At 44.4% G+C, this 20,712-nt stretch overlaps 1 protein-coding gene across 2 annotated transcripts in view; it reads right to left on the reverse strand.

Annotated features, from left to right (window-relative positions):
• FAM171A1 (family with sequence similarity 171 member A1) overlaps nucleotides 1-20,712 on the reverse strand; it is a 132,953-nt gene that overhangs the window by 89,206 nt on the left and 23,035 nt on the right. The window contains exon 1 of one of the 2 annotated variants that reach the window (XM_045534042.1): nucleotides 19,094-19,390. The exons of the other annotated variant lie outside the window; for it this stretch is intronic. Coding sequence (XP_045389998.1) covers nucleotides 19,094-19,190 — 97 coding nt within the window. The 5' untranslated portion in view covers nucleotides 19,191-19,390. Of the gene's footprint in view, nucleotides 1-19,093; nucleotides 19,391-20,712 lie in introns of those variants that run through there. 2 annotated transcript variants of the gene reach the window in all.

Here is a 20,712-nt window from a genome sequence, read left to right on the forward strand (position 1 = left end):
ATTTGGGGTGAGCAAGGGGAGGGATTGAGTGTAGACAAGCAGCTCTCTGGCCATGGAATGAAAGAGATTGATAGGTTGAGGGACTATCAGGTCAAAAAGGAGGCTGTTTCACAGGGATGTTCTTGGTGGGAGAGGCCCCGAGATCTGTATGGAAGGACGAGACAGAGCCACAGGTAGGGAGTTGTTGATTATACAGCTCCTGAATGAAAGAAAGTTCCAGTGCTCTTAGCAAGCACTCACAGATGCCTTTCCTCCACTCCCTTTCCTATGGGCTCCCTCCAAGAGACCCAGGTGCCCCGTAACTCAAACAAGCCATGGTCCAGTTGGTCTGCAGCCCACACCTGAGTGCCCTGGCTCTTGTCTGGGGGAATGATTCTTCTATAGAAGGTGAGAAATGCACGTTTTAAGAAGGTGAGAGACCAGAGGACTGACTCCACTTAATTCATCTAAAAACACAAAACAGGACCGCTGGAGCCTGGGAGTTTGAGACCACCCTTGGCAACATGGTGAGACCCCATCTCTACAAAAAATTTTAAAATTAGCCAGGCATGGGGGCACACACCTGTAGTCCCAGCTATTCAGGAGGCTGAGGTGGGAGGATGTCTTGAGCCTGGGAGTTCAAGGCTGCAATGAGCTGTGATCGCACCACTGCACTCCAGCCTGGGTGACAGAGCGAGACTCTGTCTCCGAAAAAATAAATAAAAATAAAAACACAAAACAAAAATAAAAGCCCTGTGAACCTGGAAGATAAGTGCTCACACAGATTGTCATCTTAATGGCTTCTCTAAAGTCTTTCTGGGACTCTGCAGGTAGCCAAGAATCTCCAGGGAGATAAATTACTAAGAGGTCACTGGGAGCAGTGGCTGAACCACCTTCTACACAGGGATAAGGAACACCAAGGGCAGCCGGGGCCACTGGCAGAGCCGGCCACCCCGCCATCTGGGTGTGGTACCCAAACCATGGCTTTTCACCACATCAACTGTAGTGAAAAAGATCCGCTCAAAGATCTAGTCATTCATTACTCCTTAAAAAAAATTCTTTTAATGGGGGAAGAAAATGAGGGACTCTGCATCTCTGAGTAACAATATGCAACTATTATTTCTTTAAACATGCCCCAAACTGCATGCAATAAATGACTTACTCAAGATGCCATTTGCACAATATTGAAAATCACACTAAGATAAGCTCTTAAAAATGTGCAAGCTTTATGACTGGTAACAGTCGCATTCCATTTTAAAAGAAAAAGCATAAAGGATACTATGCCACAAACTGGTTCCAGGACAACACCAGTTTCTGTTGTTCTCTGAAATAGTTTCCGTCAGGTTGGAAATCCATGCAGTAAGCCTGAAGGTGGCCTCAGGATCACTAAGAGCTATGGGGAGTTTTTATCATGTATGTAGTAAGTACACAATAAGTATTTTTATTGTACGAATGGTGTGACCAAGTGAATATTCACTGAGAAAAAGATCCCTTCCATGTCATTTGTGTTTCCACCCCAATGCTTTAATGTACTGAATGCACTACCTCTCTTGAAACCAGCTTTGAACAAAGTGAGAATGGAATTTTCTAGGTTGCTTTCTTAAATTGGGAAGTTAAAAGTCTAAGAGAAGAGTAGTGGCTTGTTTACCTGCTGGCAGAACTGGCCACAAAATAACCTACGAGCTATCACAGTCACTAGAGTCTACAGCCACTGTCCTGGCTCTGCCGCTGCCCATCTGTGACGTTCCAAGAGCAAGACCAGTTGCCTGCGTGCAGTATCCCCAGACCCAAAGACGACAGGGACAACAGGCAGGCAGCCGCAGGAAGTTACTTTTATCGTACCACATTTCATTTTATCACATTTTTGTTTATTTACCTTCTCTCCAAAGTAACAGAACTGTTTTGCTTTTCTTTATCCATAACGCTTAATTTTTAAAAGTCGGTTGGCTTCACGTTACCATCTAAAGTTGTGTCAACTTTAAATTATTTCCATGAATCGGGTGGAAGGAAATGGAAAATATTTTTTTCACGGCCAACGTCAGATATGATTATATACTTTTTTTTTCCTTTTTTCACAACAGTTGTTAACTGACTCGTTAGCAAATGTGTATTCTCACAGCAAGCTCGGAAGTGCCTTAGATCATTATGTAGAGAAATGGTAAGTCATTAGAAGCACACAGAAGGGTGCCCGGGGAAGCACAGGATAAGACTGTAAGCACGCACCCTCCCCTGCAGACAGGTGTTCTACAGCAGGTCTAAGTGCACATTTTTCCATCTGGAACAGCAATCCTGCTTACTGAACAGTTAGCTGCATCCAGTAAATTGCAAACTCAGTAAGGGCAGGGATCATACAGATATCTGATCCTGCCTGACAGAGTAGGAGGGATTCAATAAATATCCATGAATGAGTGAAGGAATAAATGAATAGCGCTTAAACACAGGTTCTCCCTACTACACTCAGCTCCTTCCCTTTCAATTCCCGTAAAGGCCAGAGAATCACAGGAAACTCCAAGTCATTCCTGACTGCCAAAAGGTCACTCCCCACCCAAGTGGCTCCCATAAGGACCACTGGAATGGCCTTTTCCACTGCGGACTAAAATCATCCCCATTCTGTCACTAAGATGTCGAGTATCAGCTTCCTCATCTTGAACACTTTGAGGACTTGGAAAGATAAACATTGCACAGATCTGGGTGTAAGTGGCTTTGTTCAATGATTTTTCCTCTGCCGGAATTTACTTTAAGGAGGTTGAACTTTCCATGCCCTCTTGGTTGCTGTGATGTGGACCCTTTTCAGTTAACTTAATTGAAAAGGCAAGAACAAGAATGAGGAAAGAAAGCAAGGAAGATCGGTCACAAAGACAACCGACTGCGTTCTAAACCAATTACATGAGATTAGCAGAGGGGGCTGGGGTTGAGGAAAGTCACGCTGGAAAAGCCAGACCCTTTGATGTTGGAGTATCTGGTTGAAGATTAACCGACCAAGCAGAATAAATGGGGAAAGGAGGAGTTATAGTAATTGGGGAGAGGAAGATAGGTCAGACACGGCCACCAGTTCATAGACTTACAATAACACCCACAAGTCATTATGTCCCTGTGGTATGTGACATGAGTTTACTAGCAAAAGTTCTGCAACCCCACTGATAATTCTGCAAAAAAAAAAAAAAAGAGGAAGCCCTTTTCAAACACTCTATAAACTTAGGCATCTTGGTTGCAGATGATGTCATTACTGGTTGTAGATGATGTCATTATTCCCTTGTGCCCCCAAAAGCTAGAATTCACATGGATGGTGGTGTGGCCTCCAGAGTGAGCGCTTTGTCCCTTTCTCTGCATGATTAATTCTTAGCTTTCCAACCCCAGCTCAAAAGCCACTTCCCCACGAAGCACTCCTGGATTGCCCGCTACTCACGCCCTCCTCTGCACTGCGACCTGCTTTGCTCACACCTGTGGTGTTCCACTCGTACTCTCACTTTTTTGTCTATCTTTCCTTCCCCCAGAGGAGCTTGAGTTCCTGAAAAGCAAGGACTGGGTCTTAATTCTTCACGTCCGAGTGTGTTTGTACCAGATGAAGTGATCGCCAACGCTTATGTCAGTTTGAACATGTGAATTATGCTTGGTGAGCCCAGGAATTGTATGGCTCCAACCAGAGAGTCCCCGTGCGGCAAACACAACTAAAACACAGTGTCAGTGCTTCAGCCCCTGAGAGAGCTGAGCTGAGAGGAGAGGAAGAACTCATGTGGGATTAACACCTCCACGCTGTACAGCTATGTCACGTAAAGCCACCTTTTTTCATCTATAAAAAGGAATAATATCTCCCCTGAATAACTCTCAGGATGAGGAGCAAAAGAGGATCTGAAAGCACTTGAAAACCTATAAAGGATGATGCAAATTTACAATATTTCAGTGGGGAAAGAAAGGTAAGGAGAGCAGAGATGATGGATAGATGGATGGAAGAAAGGATTGAAGAATGAATGGATGGGTGGAAGGATGGAAGGAAGATGGATGGATGGATGGAAGGATGGATGGGTAGAAGGATGGATGGATGGGTGGAAGGACGAATGGGTAGTAGGATGGATGGGTGGAAGGACGGATGGGTAGTAGGATGGATGGGTGGAAGGACGGATGGGTAGTAGGATGGATGGACGGAAGGATGATTGGATGGACAGATGGGTAGTGGCTCATCAGCTGCAGTGCAGCTAACAGAAGGAAAAGGTTGGGAAATGTCCAACTTCAAGTCTTGCCAGCCCATTCTCTCATGGACTTTAAGGAGTTTGCACTTAGAAATGGGAAGATTTGAGCAGGGAGGAAGGAGTCCCACCCAATTAATAAAATGTTGTCTAACGAGTGCATGTAAACAATACCTCTGGCCAAAAGCTAATAATTCTTTCTCATGTTTACTTAGCATTTATGAAGTACTTTAACATGTATTGACTTAGAATGCCTAAGTTTAATATTTAATACAGCATCTAATAGATTCCCATCAAGACACTTGAAAGGAACATCCTAACACTATAGGCAGTGATTTTATTTTTAAATTTAAAAAGGCAAATGAGGTTCAAGTAGGTGAAGAAAAACTGTTTCAAAAAGCAGTTTCAAAAAGCAGTAGGGAAAGCACACAATGAGAGCCTTTTGTCAATTTCACATCCAACTAAAAACCTAAGTTACAGCACAAGAATCAGTTCTAAAGAAAATACAAAGTGTGCATGAAAAGCTACTTGAACAGTTTGTTCTGCCAAGAGGTGAATAGGCTAAAAGGATCACTCTCTGAGTTTAATTTCACTAGGCAGTCTTTAGGTTATAGTAAAGGGAATTTTTTTTTTTTATCCATGAACTCTGTGCTGAGTACATGTACCGTGTGGTAAGCAAAGTGGCTTAGAAAGAAGAGACTTAATTTTGCTGCAGCCACACCAGCAACACTGGTACAGTCTGTGGATGCAGAGTGTCTGGAGAGCAAAGCTGCATTTTAAAAGGGCTCTCTGTGCTCGGGCAGATGGCCTGCAAACTTGACCATACTGCAGACACCGTGTCCTCCACTCTCACCAGTTGCACTCATTAACTTTTCTGTCCAAGAACCATATGCCTTATTGCACATTCAAAAACATGTACAGCAGATGGCAGGGAACAGAGGAGAGAGCAAAAAGTGGAAGACCTTGTTCTAAAGGGAGGCATGGAAAAACCAACCACCTTCCACCCTCTGATGAGATGTGACTATTTTAAATTATCAAATGCCACTTTAAACACAAATAATTTCTTTGATGCTGTCCTTACGGGGCAGATATTGCCCTTTTGCAGTACAACACTTGGTGTAACAGACTTGCATTTATCCAATACTGTTCTGTTTTCCTAACTTGGAATAATCACAGAGTTTCTTAATATCAGAAATACTGACATCATAATAGATCGATCAGCAACTCCCAGAGTACGACTTTCTGTCACACTGAACCCCAAATACATGAAGGGCTCTACACTGAAGAATAAGACTGAACGAGCGTATCTCATGAGCATCGAAGCAAGAAAATGTTCTAAATTCAGAGGAAAAAAATCCCCCTTTTACACAATCTCTATATTAATACAAACAACAGAAGGGCTATTAATGCTCCTGATTCTGTCTGTCCATGAAGAGTCCAAAGAAACCACGCAAAGGGTATGGGACATAACCCCCACTAAAAGGGCAGCAGTGTAGACGCAGGGAAATGGTGAACAGGTGTCACTGTTCTCTGCATAGATACAGTTCCTAAAAAGCAGGCAGCTCAGAAACAGAATAAAAGTTAGGAAAGGCCATAAGAAAGAAGAAATAGAACTGAAAAGGGAGGGACCTGACTCCAACATCCACCTCTGCCCTAATCCCAAACACAGATCTCTAAAACAGCCCAGTTCCATTAAATCTGCACAAGGACTTGCACGCTCATCTGAAATGCTACATGTAGAACAAGCTTTAACGGGTTCACATGGCAACCCAGAATTAATGTTATCAACACCCAGCATGGTCCTCTTGAGGCCCCTTCTGGGACATGGGCAGCCCAGGTGTGTGCCTAAAGAGTGGGACTGAGTCACACCTGGCAGCCAAAAACCCTTGCCACACCTGCACTCTGGGTCCCTCCCTGCTTCTCAGCTCGCTCTTGGACCACTGCAGGGAAAAGTGGAGGCCAGTGGTGCTTTCGGGGAAATAAACCAGGCAACTGCCTCCCTGCACGTCTTAGGAAGAGGCCCAGGGAAGCACCAAGTCTGATCTGTGAGTTCTTCCTCTAGCAACGCATCACGTAAAGAAAAACAGAGTGGGCTGCAGCTCCTGTGGCCTGGCACTATGTGACACATCAGAGCTGCTCTGGTATCGTGAACTTTTGTTCCACAGCAGGTACTGCTCCTGGTGTCAGCAGATGATACAGGCACGAGCAGAAGAAATAAGGAAATCATCATAACCTGTCTAACTTTATAAATGATACACCCAGTGTTTAAGGGGCAGCTTTGTAAAATTTCAAGGCATTTCACTTCTTACAGTAGACCATCTCCTGGTACGTTCAATACTGATTTCAATTTTCTGACTTTTGGAACAGATATGTTTAGAACTTTGTGATGCTAACTTTTAAAAGCTATTAGAATATTTTGAGGAAATGACTCAGTATATGAATGACTCAAAAGGGTTAATGAAGTGTTGCCAGTAACTTCCAGAATCTGCTTAGGCACTGGGAGATCCTGGCTCTTGTTAGAGTGCATCGACACTTGCACCCTCCAACTGCCATATGCACTTGGGTTTCCTTTAAAGAGGGGCACAGGCATCAAAACAGTCCCCCATATCACCTCCAGCTCTGCATCTGCAGCACACAAGTACTAAACTCTGCAAGGGTTATTTTTATTTTTCTTTTCTTCCCATTCCTTCTCCACCCCCGATACATGCACGCACGCACGCATGCACACACACACACACAGGCACACACACATGCATGCACACACACACACACACACACCATAGCTTATCTGGCAGGTATATGATAAACTGGTTCTATGTGATCCCATGGGATATTCATTGAGATAACTTGATCATGTGATAGACTAATAAAATAGCAAAGAAAAGTCAAAATTTGCACAAGACATTGCTGAAAATAAACATAAACATAACAGTGAAACCTCAGTTTTGGTTTCTAACTATGCTTCAATGTTTTCAAAACTCAGACCATTTATATCTGGAAAGTAAAATGTACATACCATATTTCTTATCAATTCTTTTATATATTTTATATATATAAATATAAATCTGCCCTCAAAATGGCTAAAATTTAAAAACTAAGAATATCAAATGTTTATGAGAAAGTGAAGCAAGAGAAAGTCTTATGCATTTTTGGTGGGAATATAGAAAGATACAACTAATTTGGAAAAAGGTCTAGCAGCTTATTATATAACTAAACATCACCTCTTCTATGATTCAGCAATTTCACTGCTAGGCATTTTTCCAAGAGAAATGAAGACACAAATCCATGGAAGAATTGTATAAAATGTTCACAGCACCTATAGTTACAACATCCAAAAAACTAGAAATAACTTGAGCGTCCACAGGAGAATAGATAAACCCTGCAATATTCACACAGTGGAATACTATTCAGCAACAAAAAGAGACATACAACTGATACGAGAAACAATGGACGGATCTTAAAAAATGTTAGGGTGAATCAAAGAAGGCAGAGTATATACTGTCTGAATCTATTTATATGAAGTTCTAAAACAGACACAAAACCAAACTATGGTAGATAAAAATCAGAACAGTAGTTGCTCTGAGTTTAGTCAGGGATCTACTGAGAAGGGGAACAAGGGAACTTTCTGGAATGATGTTAATATTCTTCACCTTGATAGGGTTTGGGGTTGCACAGGTGCATGCATATGTTAGTACTCCATATCTGTGTATTTACCTGCATGCAAATTTTTCTGAGAGAAAAAAACATAACTAAATGTGGAACTCTAATCAATGATATACATGCTGAAGTATTTGGGGGAAAATGTACTGATGCCTGAGACACACTTTAAAATGCATCAAAAATATGATTCATGGGTAGACAGAAGGATGAATAAATGGATAGATAAGTAAAAAGGCAAGTATAGTAAAATGTTAAGTGTAGAACCTAAGTGGTCTATATGTGTATTCGCTGCACAATTTTTTTTGCATTGCTTTGGTATGATAGATATTTTCATCAAATAATCTGGAAAAATTCTGTTATGGCTCCATAATATCATCATTTTAAAAACTTAATATTCCGGATCTTTGTGTAAGCAAAAAGGAACTAAGAAGCTTTTTCTTTTTCCCAGAGACAAAAGGATTAAACTTCTGCAAGTAAGTTCAAATACCAAATAAATACAGGTATTTCACACTTACTGCAGAGCAAATAAAGCCCTCACTTTATGCCAAGGGAGAAAAAAGCCTTTGTGAATGCAATCATACCTGAATGACTGTTTTACACACAACCACATCCTTCCCCACCCACAACTTGCCAATTACTGGGTTCAAACATGTTTCTCTTGTTATATAAACAGTTTGCTAAACACTAATGGGCTTTGAACACAAGCCAAAAGATTCCCCCAACCCAGCTGGGTGTAACCCCCAAAATCCCACTCTGCCCTATTAGACCTCCCCAAAGAGCTAAGGAGAGTTATTTGTGGAAACTTGTTATCTCTCTGCACATCTGGATCCCACGTGGCATCGGAGGGGTACCAAGCTTTGCTCTTAAAAGACACCCAGTAAATAACTGTTCAAGGTCGCTTTCCATGGTTCAAGGGCATACAGGGACCACACAAGGGGTATTTTTTGTCTTTCTTCATAAAAACTACCAGGCTCATGAAGAGCCATTATTTCTACTGGCAAAATGCCACGATGATCAAAATTGTGTAAAGTTATAATTTAATCTTCCAAGTCATAAAGCATCAGAGTCTGACCGTGAAGGCCTGGCTGCCCCCGGTGACGGGCTCTTCCAATTACTGTGTGACTTTGGGAAATCGGTTTAACTTCTTTGCGCCTCACATTCCTCCTCTAAAAAGGAGAGTGGTATTTGCATCTCACGGGACTGACGTGAAGATGAAGTAAGACAATCCACCAAGTTGCTTTGCAAAGTGCCTGGCACGTCATAAGCACCCAACACACATTAGCTAATTGTCATGGTTATTTTGTCACATCTAGGTGAATGAAGCTGAGAGTGCCTGTCTCTATTACACGGATTCACCACTGCGTATCACAGAGCTACCGGTATTGACAATTCAAAGAATTTAGTAAATCACCGTTCTCCAAATACTCACTCCCAGGTTCTCCTAGTCAAAATACAAAAACTCAGTATGACTTTAAATATACCTTTCAGTATTGCATAAGCTGCCTTATGTTTCCCTTGTCCATGCGTCTATGCAGTGTTCTGAAGTCTCAGGGTAGGAGGGACAGGAAAGTCACTTGTCTACAGCCCTTTTTGAGGTTTGCTAAGAGAACACCCCCAGCAGTCTTCCTCCTCCTCCTCCTCAACATCCCCAATGGCAGAGAAATCAGCCTCCCAGCACCCTCTGTGCATTGGAGGTGGCATGACCCATCCTCTACACTATGGCTGGGCAGACAGAATGAGCACTCACTCCAAAGATGTGCATGCCCTCATCCCTGGAACCCGTTAATATGTTACATTAAATAGCAAAACAGACTGTAGAGGTAATTACGGTGATGGACTTTAGGATAGGGAGATTATCCTGGATTAGCCGGCGGGCCTGATCTAATCCCAGGAGCCAATACAAGCAGAGAACTTTCTCCGGCTGTGGTCAGAGAGACACAGCAGAAGGAAAGATCGGCACTCTGACGTGGCGGAGACCTCAGTGCACCACCACTGGCTTGGCAACGGAAGGGGTGAGGTGACAAAGAATGCAGGTGGCCTCACGGAGCTCAGAAAGGCTCCCAGCCAACAGGCAGCAAAGTAACAGGGACCTCAGCCCTGCATCCGTGAGGAACCCCGACTTCTGACAACAACCTGAATGATTGTGGAAGTGGATTCTTCCCTAGAGCCTCTAAAAAGGAACACGGCCCCGAGGATGCTTTGATTTTGGCCTTGAGAGACCTCAAGCAGAGATTCGCTGAGCCAGGCCGTGGTCCACACTCCTGGCCCGTGCAAACGGTGAGATCATCACGGGCGGTTAAACCGCTCAATTTGTGGTGATTTGTTAAGGCAGCAATAGAAAACTAATGCAATGGCCCTGAAAACATCTGAAGTTCCCTAACATGTTTCCTTGTATCTTGGTTTTTCTCTAGATCAAGTATTCTCTGGGACTGGGCTATCTTTTGCAAACTAGACTTTGAAGCTACTCACTTACTTAGTCGCTACACCTTAGAAAACTAAAAAAAAAAAAAAAAAAACATCTGGAGATCCTCCATCTGATTAACTCAGGCCAGCCATCCTGGGGCTGAGCTTGTGATGACCAAGGACAGTGCAGGTCCTGTCGCAGGGCTGCGTGTGCACAGGGGCCTGCCAGCCCAGCCCAGCACTAGCAAATGCCATGGGTGGGTAACGCCATGATGCGGACAACCAGTGTCTGACACCAAGAGACCTGATTTCAAGCTCTCCTTTGAATGTGTCCTGGAGAGAAAACAGCAATCTCAAATCTGGCATCTGAGGCCAAAAACAATCCTCCAACTGTGGTCAAATCAGCTTGTGACACAGCAGAAGTATGTACCAATCCGCTTTCTAGAAACCAGGCTTTCATCAAGGCAGCCCAAGATCACCCGGGTGGTTTTGGTAACCAAGTCACACTTTTTTACTCACTCTTTACTTGACTAATGCTATAGTCACCTAAAAGATCTAACTCTCTTTCCCATGCATTAAAAAAAAAATTAACCCATTCTATTCTGCAACTTGGTTACTGCCACACTTACTGCCCACAGAGGGATATTTTTGTGAATTTTGCAAGCCCTCTTTTTACTTTGATGCATGCTTTATTTCATAAGAATGTATGATCAATGTCCTCATCTAAATTATTAATAATACTATTAATTTTAAATGATAATTATTAATAAACAACTAAATTAATAAATGTTCCTAATAATAAAATATTAAGGGCCAAGGTAGATGTGCTTTAATTCTCTCTATTAAGATAAATTTCCATTAGAAAACACTTGTTGTTGACTTTTCTCTCCGAGAGATTTAAGCCATCTTTGTGGTGAAAAGGAACCAAACCACAACCACTCTCTCCGTATAAAGAGGAAGAAAGTAAACCTCATTCATTGAGACTGGGCTACTAATGACTGTTCTTGGAATCAGAAACCTTATTGATACAACTCACCTTGCAGATTAAGGACTGCTTTAACCAAAGCGTTCAGCGTCTTTCATTCAGCTCTGCCAATACAACATCCAAAATCTTTCCCCCAATACAAATTCAATCATTTTCCTATTTGAATTCTGAGCTCAAAAACAGTAAGTCTAAGCAAGTAAAAAGGTTCATCTGACTTGGAAATAGTTGAGTCTTTTCTCATTAAATGTATACTCCTCCATTCCTGTGGGGTATAGTTTAGACAAGATAAACAAAACAATAAAAACAAAACAATCTCTCATAAACTCAATACTCACTTTCAAGGTATCTTTTCCTGTGCCATTTGCTACTTCCCACAATTCCAAAAGATCTTACTAGTTCTCACATTTGAGTATGTCTTCGTATACTTTATATAAAATTAAGGGCTCAAAATATTTGATGATATATTAAGTCCATCCAGTTTAAGTAATATGAGAGAGCTTTATCTAATTGTTTCCATAATTATTATTCAGAGCTTCCAACTGACAATGGAAATCACCGTATTATCCAATCTATGCCGTAGCTGCTTAAATATGTGGTCACCAAAAGGACCTCCTCTGCCTAACTTATAAGTTTTAGGAGCACTGCGTGATGGACTGCATGCTTATGCTCTCTGAAATAAAATTTGCTGTGGCTAAATCCTTGAAATATCTAGAAATAAACATTACAGACAAACAGGTGCTGGACTTTTAGGCTATACAGGAGTTAGTGGGTTTCATCTGACTCAAGAGACTCTTGCCTAATTACATAACAAGCACCTTAGTGATGGCCTTCTCACTTTAATAATTTATTTTTCCATGTATTTTCCAATTAGATTGTAAACTTTCTGAGGGTGAGAATTTCTAAATAATCAAGCTTACGCAAAAATATATCGCACCTCCCACATACCTCTTTTTGTCTAATAAGTATTTAGCATACTGTCTTCATACAGCAGATGTGCATATTTAGGAGTTTGGTTTCAAAAGCAGAAGAGAGAACAGCTACAGGTGAAAGAAAGTGAGGACTAGAACAATCATCCTGGGGATAATAAAAGGGAATGTTGTAGCTAAAGAAGATGATTGAAACTGGTGAAAATAGGAGATAAAGTGGGAACAGGTATGCAAGGAAAGGCAGGGAAGTTGTAAAGGCCACACTTAGCAATTTAGACTTCACACTTTGGGCAAAAGGGAAATAGTAAACATTTTTCCTGCAGGAGAGAAACATGAATAAAATGGTGTTTGAAGAGAGACAACATGGAAAACTCTGTGTTGAAAGAACAAGTTAAAAAAGAGAAAGATCAAGATATGCGGTCTTTAGCAAGTATCCTGTGAGGGCTACGGTATACATGCAGTGGAAATTAAGAAAAATGAATGAATGATACGGATGAGATAGGGTAGAGAGACGAGGATGCTACCTTACATGTGGCAAGGTTGTCGACCTCAAAATAACTGAGGGATTCACTCCCTTTGTCAGTATTTATTTACCTTTTGGCCAAAGCCCAGAAATCGAGAAGGTTCAAGCTTCTCTCTATCCTTGAGTTCAGTTCCTTGGGAGGATGCTGGTGCCAGGACACTTCATCATCCTTCTCCTTTCCCCAGGACATGAGGTTTGGGTCCTACATGACTCTGCCAAATCACCAGCTGCTGTTCCGGGCCCTGCCCCAATGTCACCTCCCTCTCCTCTCTGGGCTACAAGCAACTTGATTCCTTTGCTTCCAACAAGATGGAAATTGCAGGAGACCAGTCAATTTCCCCCTTCCCGTTATTGCCTAACAAGTGCAGTGTTGAGGCTTCTCCAGGGCTTTCCACACTGTTCCAGCCCTTGCCAGCATGGGGACTTCTTTGGTTGTTCAAATGGCCCTGGGCCCCGGAGCTCACAGGGCTCATGTGTCTAAGAGAGGTGGAGAAATATCAGAGGGGTGTGGCGAGTCTGGGACGTGACAACTGGGGGATCATTCAAGTTGGGTGGTGCTGGGGGTCTCTGATGTTCCATATACAAAGGCATTGAGGGCCCAGGGTGACATCTGATCACAACTTTCTTTTAGCTCGTTTAGTTGCTATAGATATATTTCAACAAACATTGGAGCACAGCTTGAAAGCAAGCAAGATTTCCCTAAGTGGATTTTGGCAAGGGTTTGAGAGGCTAAGTGTTCTCCCTGCAGGTGTGACTCCCAACTCTGGAAGGAACACAGCACACGGGATGTACCTTGCTTATGAACGAGAGAAAAGTCGCTCACTGATCTCATCTGGAAGAATGAGAGTTATTCTGGTGACGGAGGTCCTTGAGGTGTTCCCCAAGGATCCTTGTCATGGCTCCAGTTTGGCAGAATTTTGTTAAACAGATGCAAGATCTCCTTGCATTTCTCCAAATGTTACCTTTAGTAGCTTGGTTCCAAAAAGTGGTCCACGCTGTACCACTACCCTCACTGTATGAGTGCATCTCTTTTCACAGTTCTTATGGGTTAGCATCTTTTAATTTCCTACTGCTGACATAATAAATTTGGGCAATTCAGTGGCTTGAAACAAGTTCATTATCTTATAGTTCTGGAGGTTGGAAGTCCGAAATCAGTTTCATCGGGCTAAAGTCAAGATGTCGGCAAGGCTATGTTCCTTTTGGAGGCTCTATGGGAGAATCTGTTTTCTTGCATTTTCTGGCTTCTGAGGGCCACTCGCATTCCTTGGCACCTGGCCCCTTCCTCCATCTTTAAAGCCATCAGTGTAACATCTTCAGTCTCTCTGACTGTGACGCTCTGCTTCTACTGTTACATCTCCTCTGACTTTGACCTTCCTGCCTCCCTCTTAAAAGAACCCTTGTGACTACACTGGCCTCACCTGGATAATTCAGAATAATCCTCCCATCTCAAGATCCTTAACTGAATCACCTCTGCAAAGTCTCTTTTGCCATATAAAGTAACACATTCACAGGGTCTGGGGATTAGGACGTGGACGTCGGCGGGGCCCTTGTTCTCCAATACTACAAGGTCGATATGGACAGAGAGCACCTCACCTGAGATCACTTTACTTCTCCTGGCTTGAATTTCCTCATCTCCAGAACACAGAAGATAAATTTGATCTCCAAGATCCTCCTGGCACTAAAATGCCCTCTATAAATACATCTATAAGATTACTGATTCTGTGGATTGTAAGGGAGAGAAAGGATCTAAGCGGATGCCCAGATTTGGAGTCTAGTTAACAGAGAAGAAGGTATGCTTGGTTGGAGGAGAAGGATCACAGAACAGGAGTTTGAGGTAAACCCGGTACACTGAAGCAGAGGTGTCTACTAGCTTGCTAGGCATAAACAAATGGAGCTACAATATCAGCTCAAGGCAAGAGAAATGAAAGACGAATCACCCACATAGAGGCACTTAATTACTGGGATCTGTAAAGATCACTAAGTTCTGAAAGGGGTAAATGAAAGAAAAAAGAACAAACATTTGCAGACTGACCTGTGGAAGAAGAACTGGCAAATGAAATAGAGGCTTCATCAGGGGAAGGTGGTGTCATCTTGAATGTGCTAGTCGAACTGTTTATTTTAAGGGAGTTTAAATCATGAAGCCCTTTCTAAAGTGGTTTACTGCCTCAAATCTGCCCATTTACAAGTTGGATTTTTTTAAAAAATGGTTTTCATACTGTAGGGCATGCTACTGGGTCACACTGGAGAATCTCTTCTAAAAAACAGTTATTTCATACAATTCATTGGTCTATTTAGAGTGCTGAAGCTTAATTTTGGAAATACATTTAAAATACATTCAGTTCTGTGTTTGCTAGAACTGAATAATGTAGCTGGAACTGTTGTCTTTAAGAGTCCTAAATTTGTATTTGGTGAAGTCAAGTAAAAATGACTTATTTACATTTCTCTACAACATGACCAAACTATAACAGCATATACTGATATGTATAATAATTTCCATTAAACATGTTTCACAAAAAGTACACAAAGCACACAAGGCAAACTTGTCTATCTAAATTTCTGAAATATGCTTCATCCAACTTTCCCTTCACTATATATGTCTGTTGTCTATCCAACTTATTTCTATGTGCTTTTTCTAGTTAAGTAGCAGTTACTAATAAAAGTAGTAAATTAATATTTACTAAAATTTCTAAATTACTATTTACCAGCAACACTAAAAAAAAGTACAGGGAGATTTACTGAGATGTCAGTAACTTATTCAAAATGAAGAACTGACAAAAGCTGAGAAAGTACTTTCATTTCAAGCTATCAGTTTAGAAATACATGCAATCTTTTTCTTCTTTTACTTAGAATTGGAAGCTAATAACCTATGAGTCACAAAGTATTATAGGACAAGTGCAAATAATATACAAAAATGATTCACAAAGTCATTTCAAAGACTTTTTCTTGAAATTCCCTAGATACCACTGTTATTTCTGCACAGAGTTCTCACACCTGGCTTCCAGTGACGCCCAGCTCTGTCAGTTCAGCTCCTGCGGTTTCCCAGGATGTGAGCCCATGAGTTTTATTTAGATGTTATGTTTTTAATATAATGTCAACATAAGTCATGCTTGTTGGACGATCCTTTACATCTTACATCTCTTCAAGGTCTTTCAACTGGCCACAGTGTTCTAATAACTGAAGTTTGAGTTTGGCAAAGACTAGAACTCTCGCAGGGAAGAGACGAAGCCAATCATTCTCTTCAAATGTTTTGACAGATTGTAGCTTGTCTGAGATGAACAGAAAGTTAGCACGTCATTGCAAAACACCTTACTACTAGATAATCAGCAACAAAATAAAGATTGTACAATAGAACGCTGAACATGAAGTCCTGACTTAACTTTGACCTTTCTTTTGACACCTAGAGTGTTGGGCTTCAAAAATACATCCCTATAGAACAAAGCTTACTGCTCTTCAAAAAGAGCACCTTTATCAAGCCAGCCTCAATGCAGTTTTTTAAAAAGGAGGTGCAGAAAATTGGTCAATACTTTTGAATAACAGCTTCTGTAAAGTTCCCAGAAAAAAATTAGATACTATAAATACTTCATAGCAACTTAGATGAAACACTTAATAAAAATACACCATCTTATTCTAGAGCTAGCTCACATTCATGATTAGCAAAGCCAAGACTCAACTGTGACAACTGACAGTTGCATGGGAAATCGCGTTGCCGATTCAACTCGGCTAGAGTAACAGAATCCGAAGCCAAACCATAAATTTTATTTTGAATATATAAATAGCAAAGTAATGCCAAGAAACTCTGCAGATGTTAGTTTCCTCAGATGACATAATAAAGATTCACTTAATAAAAAAGGTGTCATTTAGTGTCAGGAATCTAGTTGGAAATATTATAGTATATGATTTCTGTATGTTTGAGGTCTCCAACCTTGATCAAAGTAATTTCCAAACCTTGTTGGTACACAATGCTTGTTCAAAGTATAATGTACGTAACAGTTTCTACCATAAAAGCAACACTCTCACAAAGTAGGTTTCGGAGAAGATAAACATTGAACTTTTTTTCTTAAAATGCATGCCAGTGATGTGACTGCAGGTTGTACTATGGTATGTTTATTAGCTGTCTTCAATGCTTATCCCATTCAACACTACCTGAGCACCAACTGTATACAAAACAATCTACTACCTGCTGTGGGAAATGCAAAGTGAAATGAGATGTAGTATTTGTCTCCGTATGTACAAGATTCAGGAGAGTAGAGAACACATAAATTTAAAAGCTGTAAGACAGAAAGTGATAAATAAATGTCAAGACGGTTTGAAGAACTCAGTGGGTTGAAAGTGACCTTCTCATGTCAAAGGCAAAACTGTCTATTCCCTTAAAAATGCTACTAGCTCAAAATTCAGATGCCAGCTAGTGAGACCCCTGGCTTCTGATAGAGCTCTTAGGCCCAACACTTTAAAAGGGCCATCCTTGTGCTAAATAACGAACAAAGGAAGTAATCCAAGGTAATTCCAAGATACTTGATCTTCCATTCAAATCATACCATATACTAAGATACTTCTAGCCAAGGTATAAATATCCGCACAAGCTGACCATTTCTCAGGTTGACCATTTCTCTCCCATGTCACAGAACATTCCATTTCTCAGAGTTTAGTTCTCCAGCCTGATTTCTAGCAGTAAGAGCTCAGTAAAACGTGGTCTTAGACCTAAACCTAGTAGGTTTTTCATGACTCTTCTTTTTAATTGAAGCTGTGCCTTCCTCTATTTTACAAGTGTATGAATTTAATATTTGCATATATTGCTAGCTCAAGTGCAACACAAAAAATTTCACCCTGCTCTTTGGATTTAATGGCCTTGTTGAAGTGCAAATATCATATTCTTTAAAATAGCTGATTCAAAAAGCAGTAGGGTATTAATGAAAGAAGCTACAATTCAACACTGATGATCTAATGTCCAAAACATTCGCTTCCTACGTGAAGAGACATATGGGTCTTTTTGTATCTTGTTTACGTCCCTGCTTCCATGACATGCGTTACTAAACTGTGTACACAATTCATAATGGTCATCTTCTACCATAGCTATAGAAAAAGCAACGCATTTAAGAGATGCCAGCAAATGATGCAGCCAAGTGATGGATATGAAAACCTTTAACTCAACACGTACGCAACAAACTGAACCCAACAGATCGGTGGCAGAGCCTCTCCTTCCTGTCGCAGCAATGTCGTGGTGGTGGTGGAAGTCCAGGCTTCTCTGCTCCCAGGCACCCTGGGCCTGCTAGTCCAGGGAAGAGGGTAAGGCAGGGTCCCAGCAAGAGGGCGCAGGGATGGTGCTCTCTTCCTTCATTTAGTCTGCGGGGCCAACTTCGCAGGGCACACACCCTCTGCGAGGAAGGGTCTCGGGCAAGGAAATCTGGGGGCGCCACAGGGAACTCCCTCCCAGGAGGCCGGAGACACCCAAGGGAGCCCAGGCAGCGCTGCCTGGGTGGATGCAGATGCTCATTTGCGGGCCTCAGTCGCCCTCTTGCAAGGGCCAGCAACAGACAAGCACTGGATTTGTCCCCCGCCAAAGCGTGCCAAGGAAGCTTTGGGCTTCCCCCCAAACAAATTCTGATTTTAAAAACAAAAGACAGGCTCGTGGCCATTATCAGAGGCGACCACGTTACTCCCAAAGGCTGAAAAGCAGATTTGCAGAGGCCAAAGATTAGACAAAAGGCACAGGCTAGCGACAAACAGACCTGGAAATGATTTTTTTTTGGGGGGGGGGGCGGTGAGGGCGGTTAGTGATTAGGGCCTCCCAGGTCCAATTCTTTCTCTCCTTCTGGGGATGATTTCTGGGCCGCTGAGCAAATCCCTTAAGGTCTGGAAAAGACGTCGGGTAGGGAGGGGGAGAAGACCCCGAAACTTTCCCGAACTGCGGCAGGCTGCTGGCGGGCAGCGGCCGCGGACCTCGGGGTCCCGGGACGCACGGGGCACCCCGGGGCGGCGGCCGCCGGGTCCCTGCCACAACAAAAGGGCCGGGCGCAGCCTTGGCGCTCGGCTTCCCGGACCCGAGCCCGGAGCGGGGAGCCCTGGGCGGCCCTTCTGGCCGCGGTGGCGGCGCCGCGTGTCCGTGGCACGGCATAAAGGAAAGGACCTTCGGGTGCATCCAGACGGGCCACCAGCCGCGGCAGCAACAACAGCTGGTGCCACCCGCCCCGCCGCCCGCCCTGGACCCGGGCCACCGGCCCCCCGAGCATCTGGCCCGCCGGCCCCGCGTCCCCAGCCGGCGCCGCCCCCTCGGGAGCGCGGTGCGGGGGTGCAGGCCCGGCGGCTCCCGCTGCGGCTCGGGCTGCGGCTCCGGCTGCGCCGCCGCCACAATGCGGCCGGGACCCTCCCGCCGCCGCCGCCCCTGCGCCGGGCCCGGCGCGACACAAAGCCCCCGGCCCCGCCGCCGCCCACCGACCTTGCGCTCCGGCGCCGGGCTCCCGCAGCGTCTTGGTCACCGCCTTCCAGACGTGGCAGCCCAGCAGGCAGAGCAGCAGCGCCCCGGACCTGCTCATCTCCGCGCCGCGGGGCCGGCTCGGGCTCGGCGACAGCGGCCGGGCGGCGGCGCGTCACGGGCGGCCGGGCGCCGCGCCTCCCTCCATGTCGCTGGCTCCGCGCGCCGGGCCCGCCGCCCGATTGGCCGCCCCGCAGCCGCGGCCGCTCCCTCCTGCGCGCCCCGCGCCGGCTCTCCCCGAAGAGCCGCGGCGACGGCGGCTCCGCCAGCGCCTTAACCCCTTCCTGCCCCGCCCCGCCCCGCCGCCCGCCGCGGCGCCCAGGCCCCGGGCCCGTGGTGCCACCTGGCGGCCGCCGCGCCGCGGGCGCCCCCGCGTGTCCCCCTGCGCGCCCCTGGCCGCGCGTCCCGGCCTCCAGAGAGCCGGTCCCCTGCGGGAAGCACGGAACGCCACCGCGGCCCCGAGACAGCCCGGGAGCTCCCCATCCCCGCAGCCCTGGAGAGCAAGGGACCTGCCTTCCAGGGCGGAGCCCGTCGCATGACACCTGGTCACCTGAGGGTCCACGGGGGACGTTGTGCCCGCGGCTAGACCTCCCCAGGGTTCCTCAGTCTAACACCGGCCTGCAGCTATTTGGGTCACAACCCGCCTGTGGCCCCCAGGGTAGATTTGACACCCAGCGTTAAAGGCCGGAGGGAACACACTCCCTAAGCCTGTGTAGACTGCAGCAGGCCATCAGACGGACATCTTCAGGTTGACTTGTACTTGGATATTTCTAGAAGGTTAGGGTAGGGAGGGAATTTACATTTATTTAGGCCCATGCTATTTTTTTCCCCACCTTTGTTTTGTCTTATTAAAGGAAAAAAATACTACATGACGTGTTTAAGCACACGGTAAGGAAGACCTTATTCAGGACCACTGCAATGAATTTTGCAGTCGGGGGGAGGGGGGAAGATTGGGCTCCACTGTGAACACAGCATGGACAAGTGAGAATTTGTAGCTGAGGAGTAGGCAGGGGTCAGTGGATGGAAAATTGCTAAAAGAATTCTAACAAAAATTCTTGCTGAAGACGGGCGAGGGTGATCGGATGTCGCCTGGCGGATGGTGGAGGATGGGAACGAGGGTGACAAGATATCCAGGGTGGGGGGCTCTTGCTGAAACTGGATTTGAAAAGGAAGTGCACGGAGAGCGGAGGAGTTCAGGGGCGTGACTGCAGTGTGGTCAAGCAGAGAACCTTTGTCAGTCTTCACAGTATGTGATCTAAGAGGGAGGTGTCATTATCCCCATTCACAGATGAAAAACTAGAGGCTTAAGGAGGGTTAAGGAATTTGTCCGATGGCACAGAGCTGGTCAGTGGCAGGGCCAAGATTCTAATGAAATAGTCAGTCTGATCCCAAACGTCTGGACTTCCCTTAGGCTTGGGGACACCTCCAACCCCACCCCAACTTTTCTTTGTCTCAGCTTGCTCCTGTCTTCCTTCTTACACACCTGGGACCCAGGCTCATAGAAAATCCATTCCAGACCCGCCGTCCGCCCAGTGCTGCTTCCAGAACATGAGGCCAAAAGGAGAGTTGTTACTGTAATTTTA

This window comes from Lemur catta, chromosome 1 (genome assembly GCF_020740605.2).
Source record: "Lemur catta isolate mLemCat1 chromosome 1, mLemCat1.pri, whole genome shotgun sequence".
NCBI lineage: Eukaryota > Metazoa > Chordata > Mammalia > Primates > Lemuridae > Lemur > Lemur catta.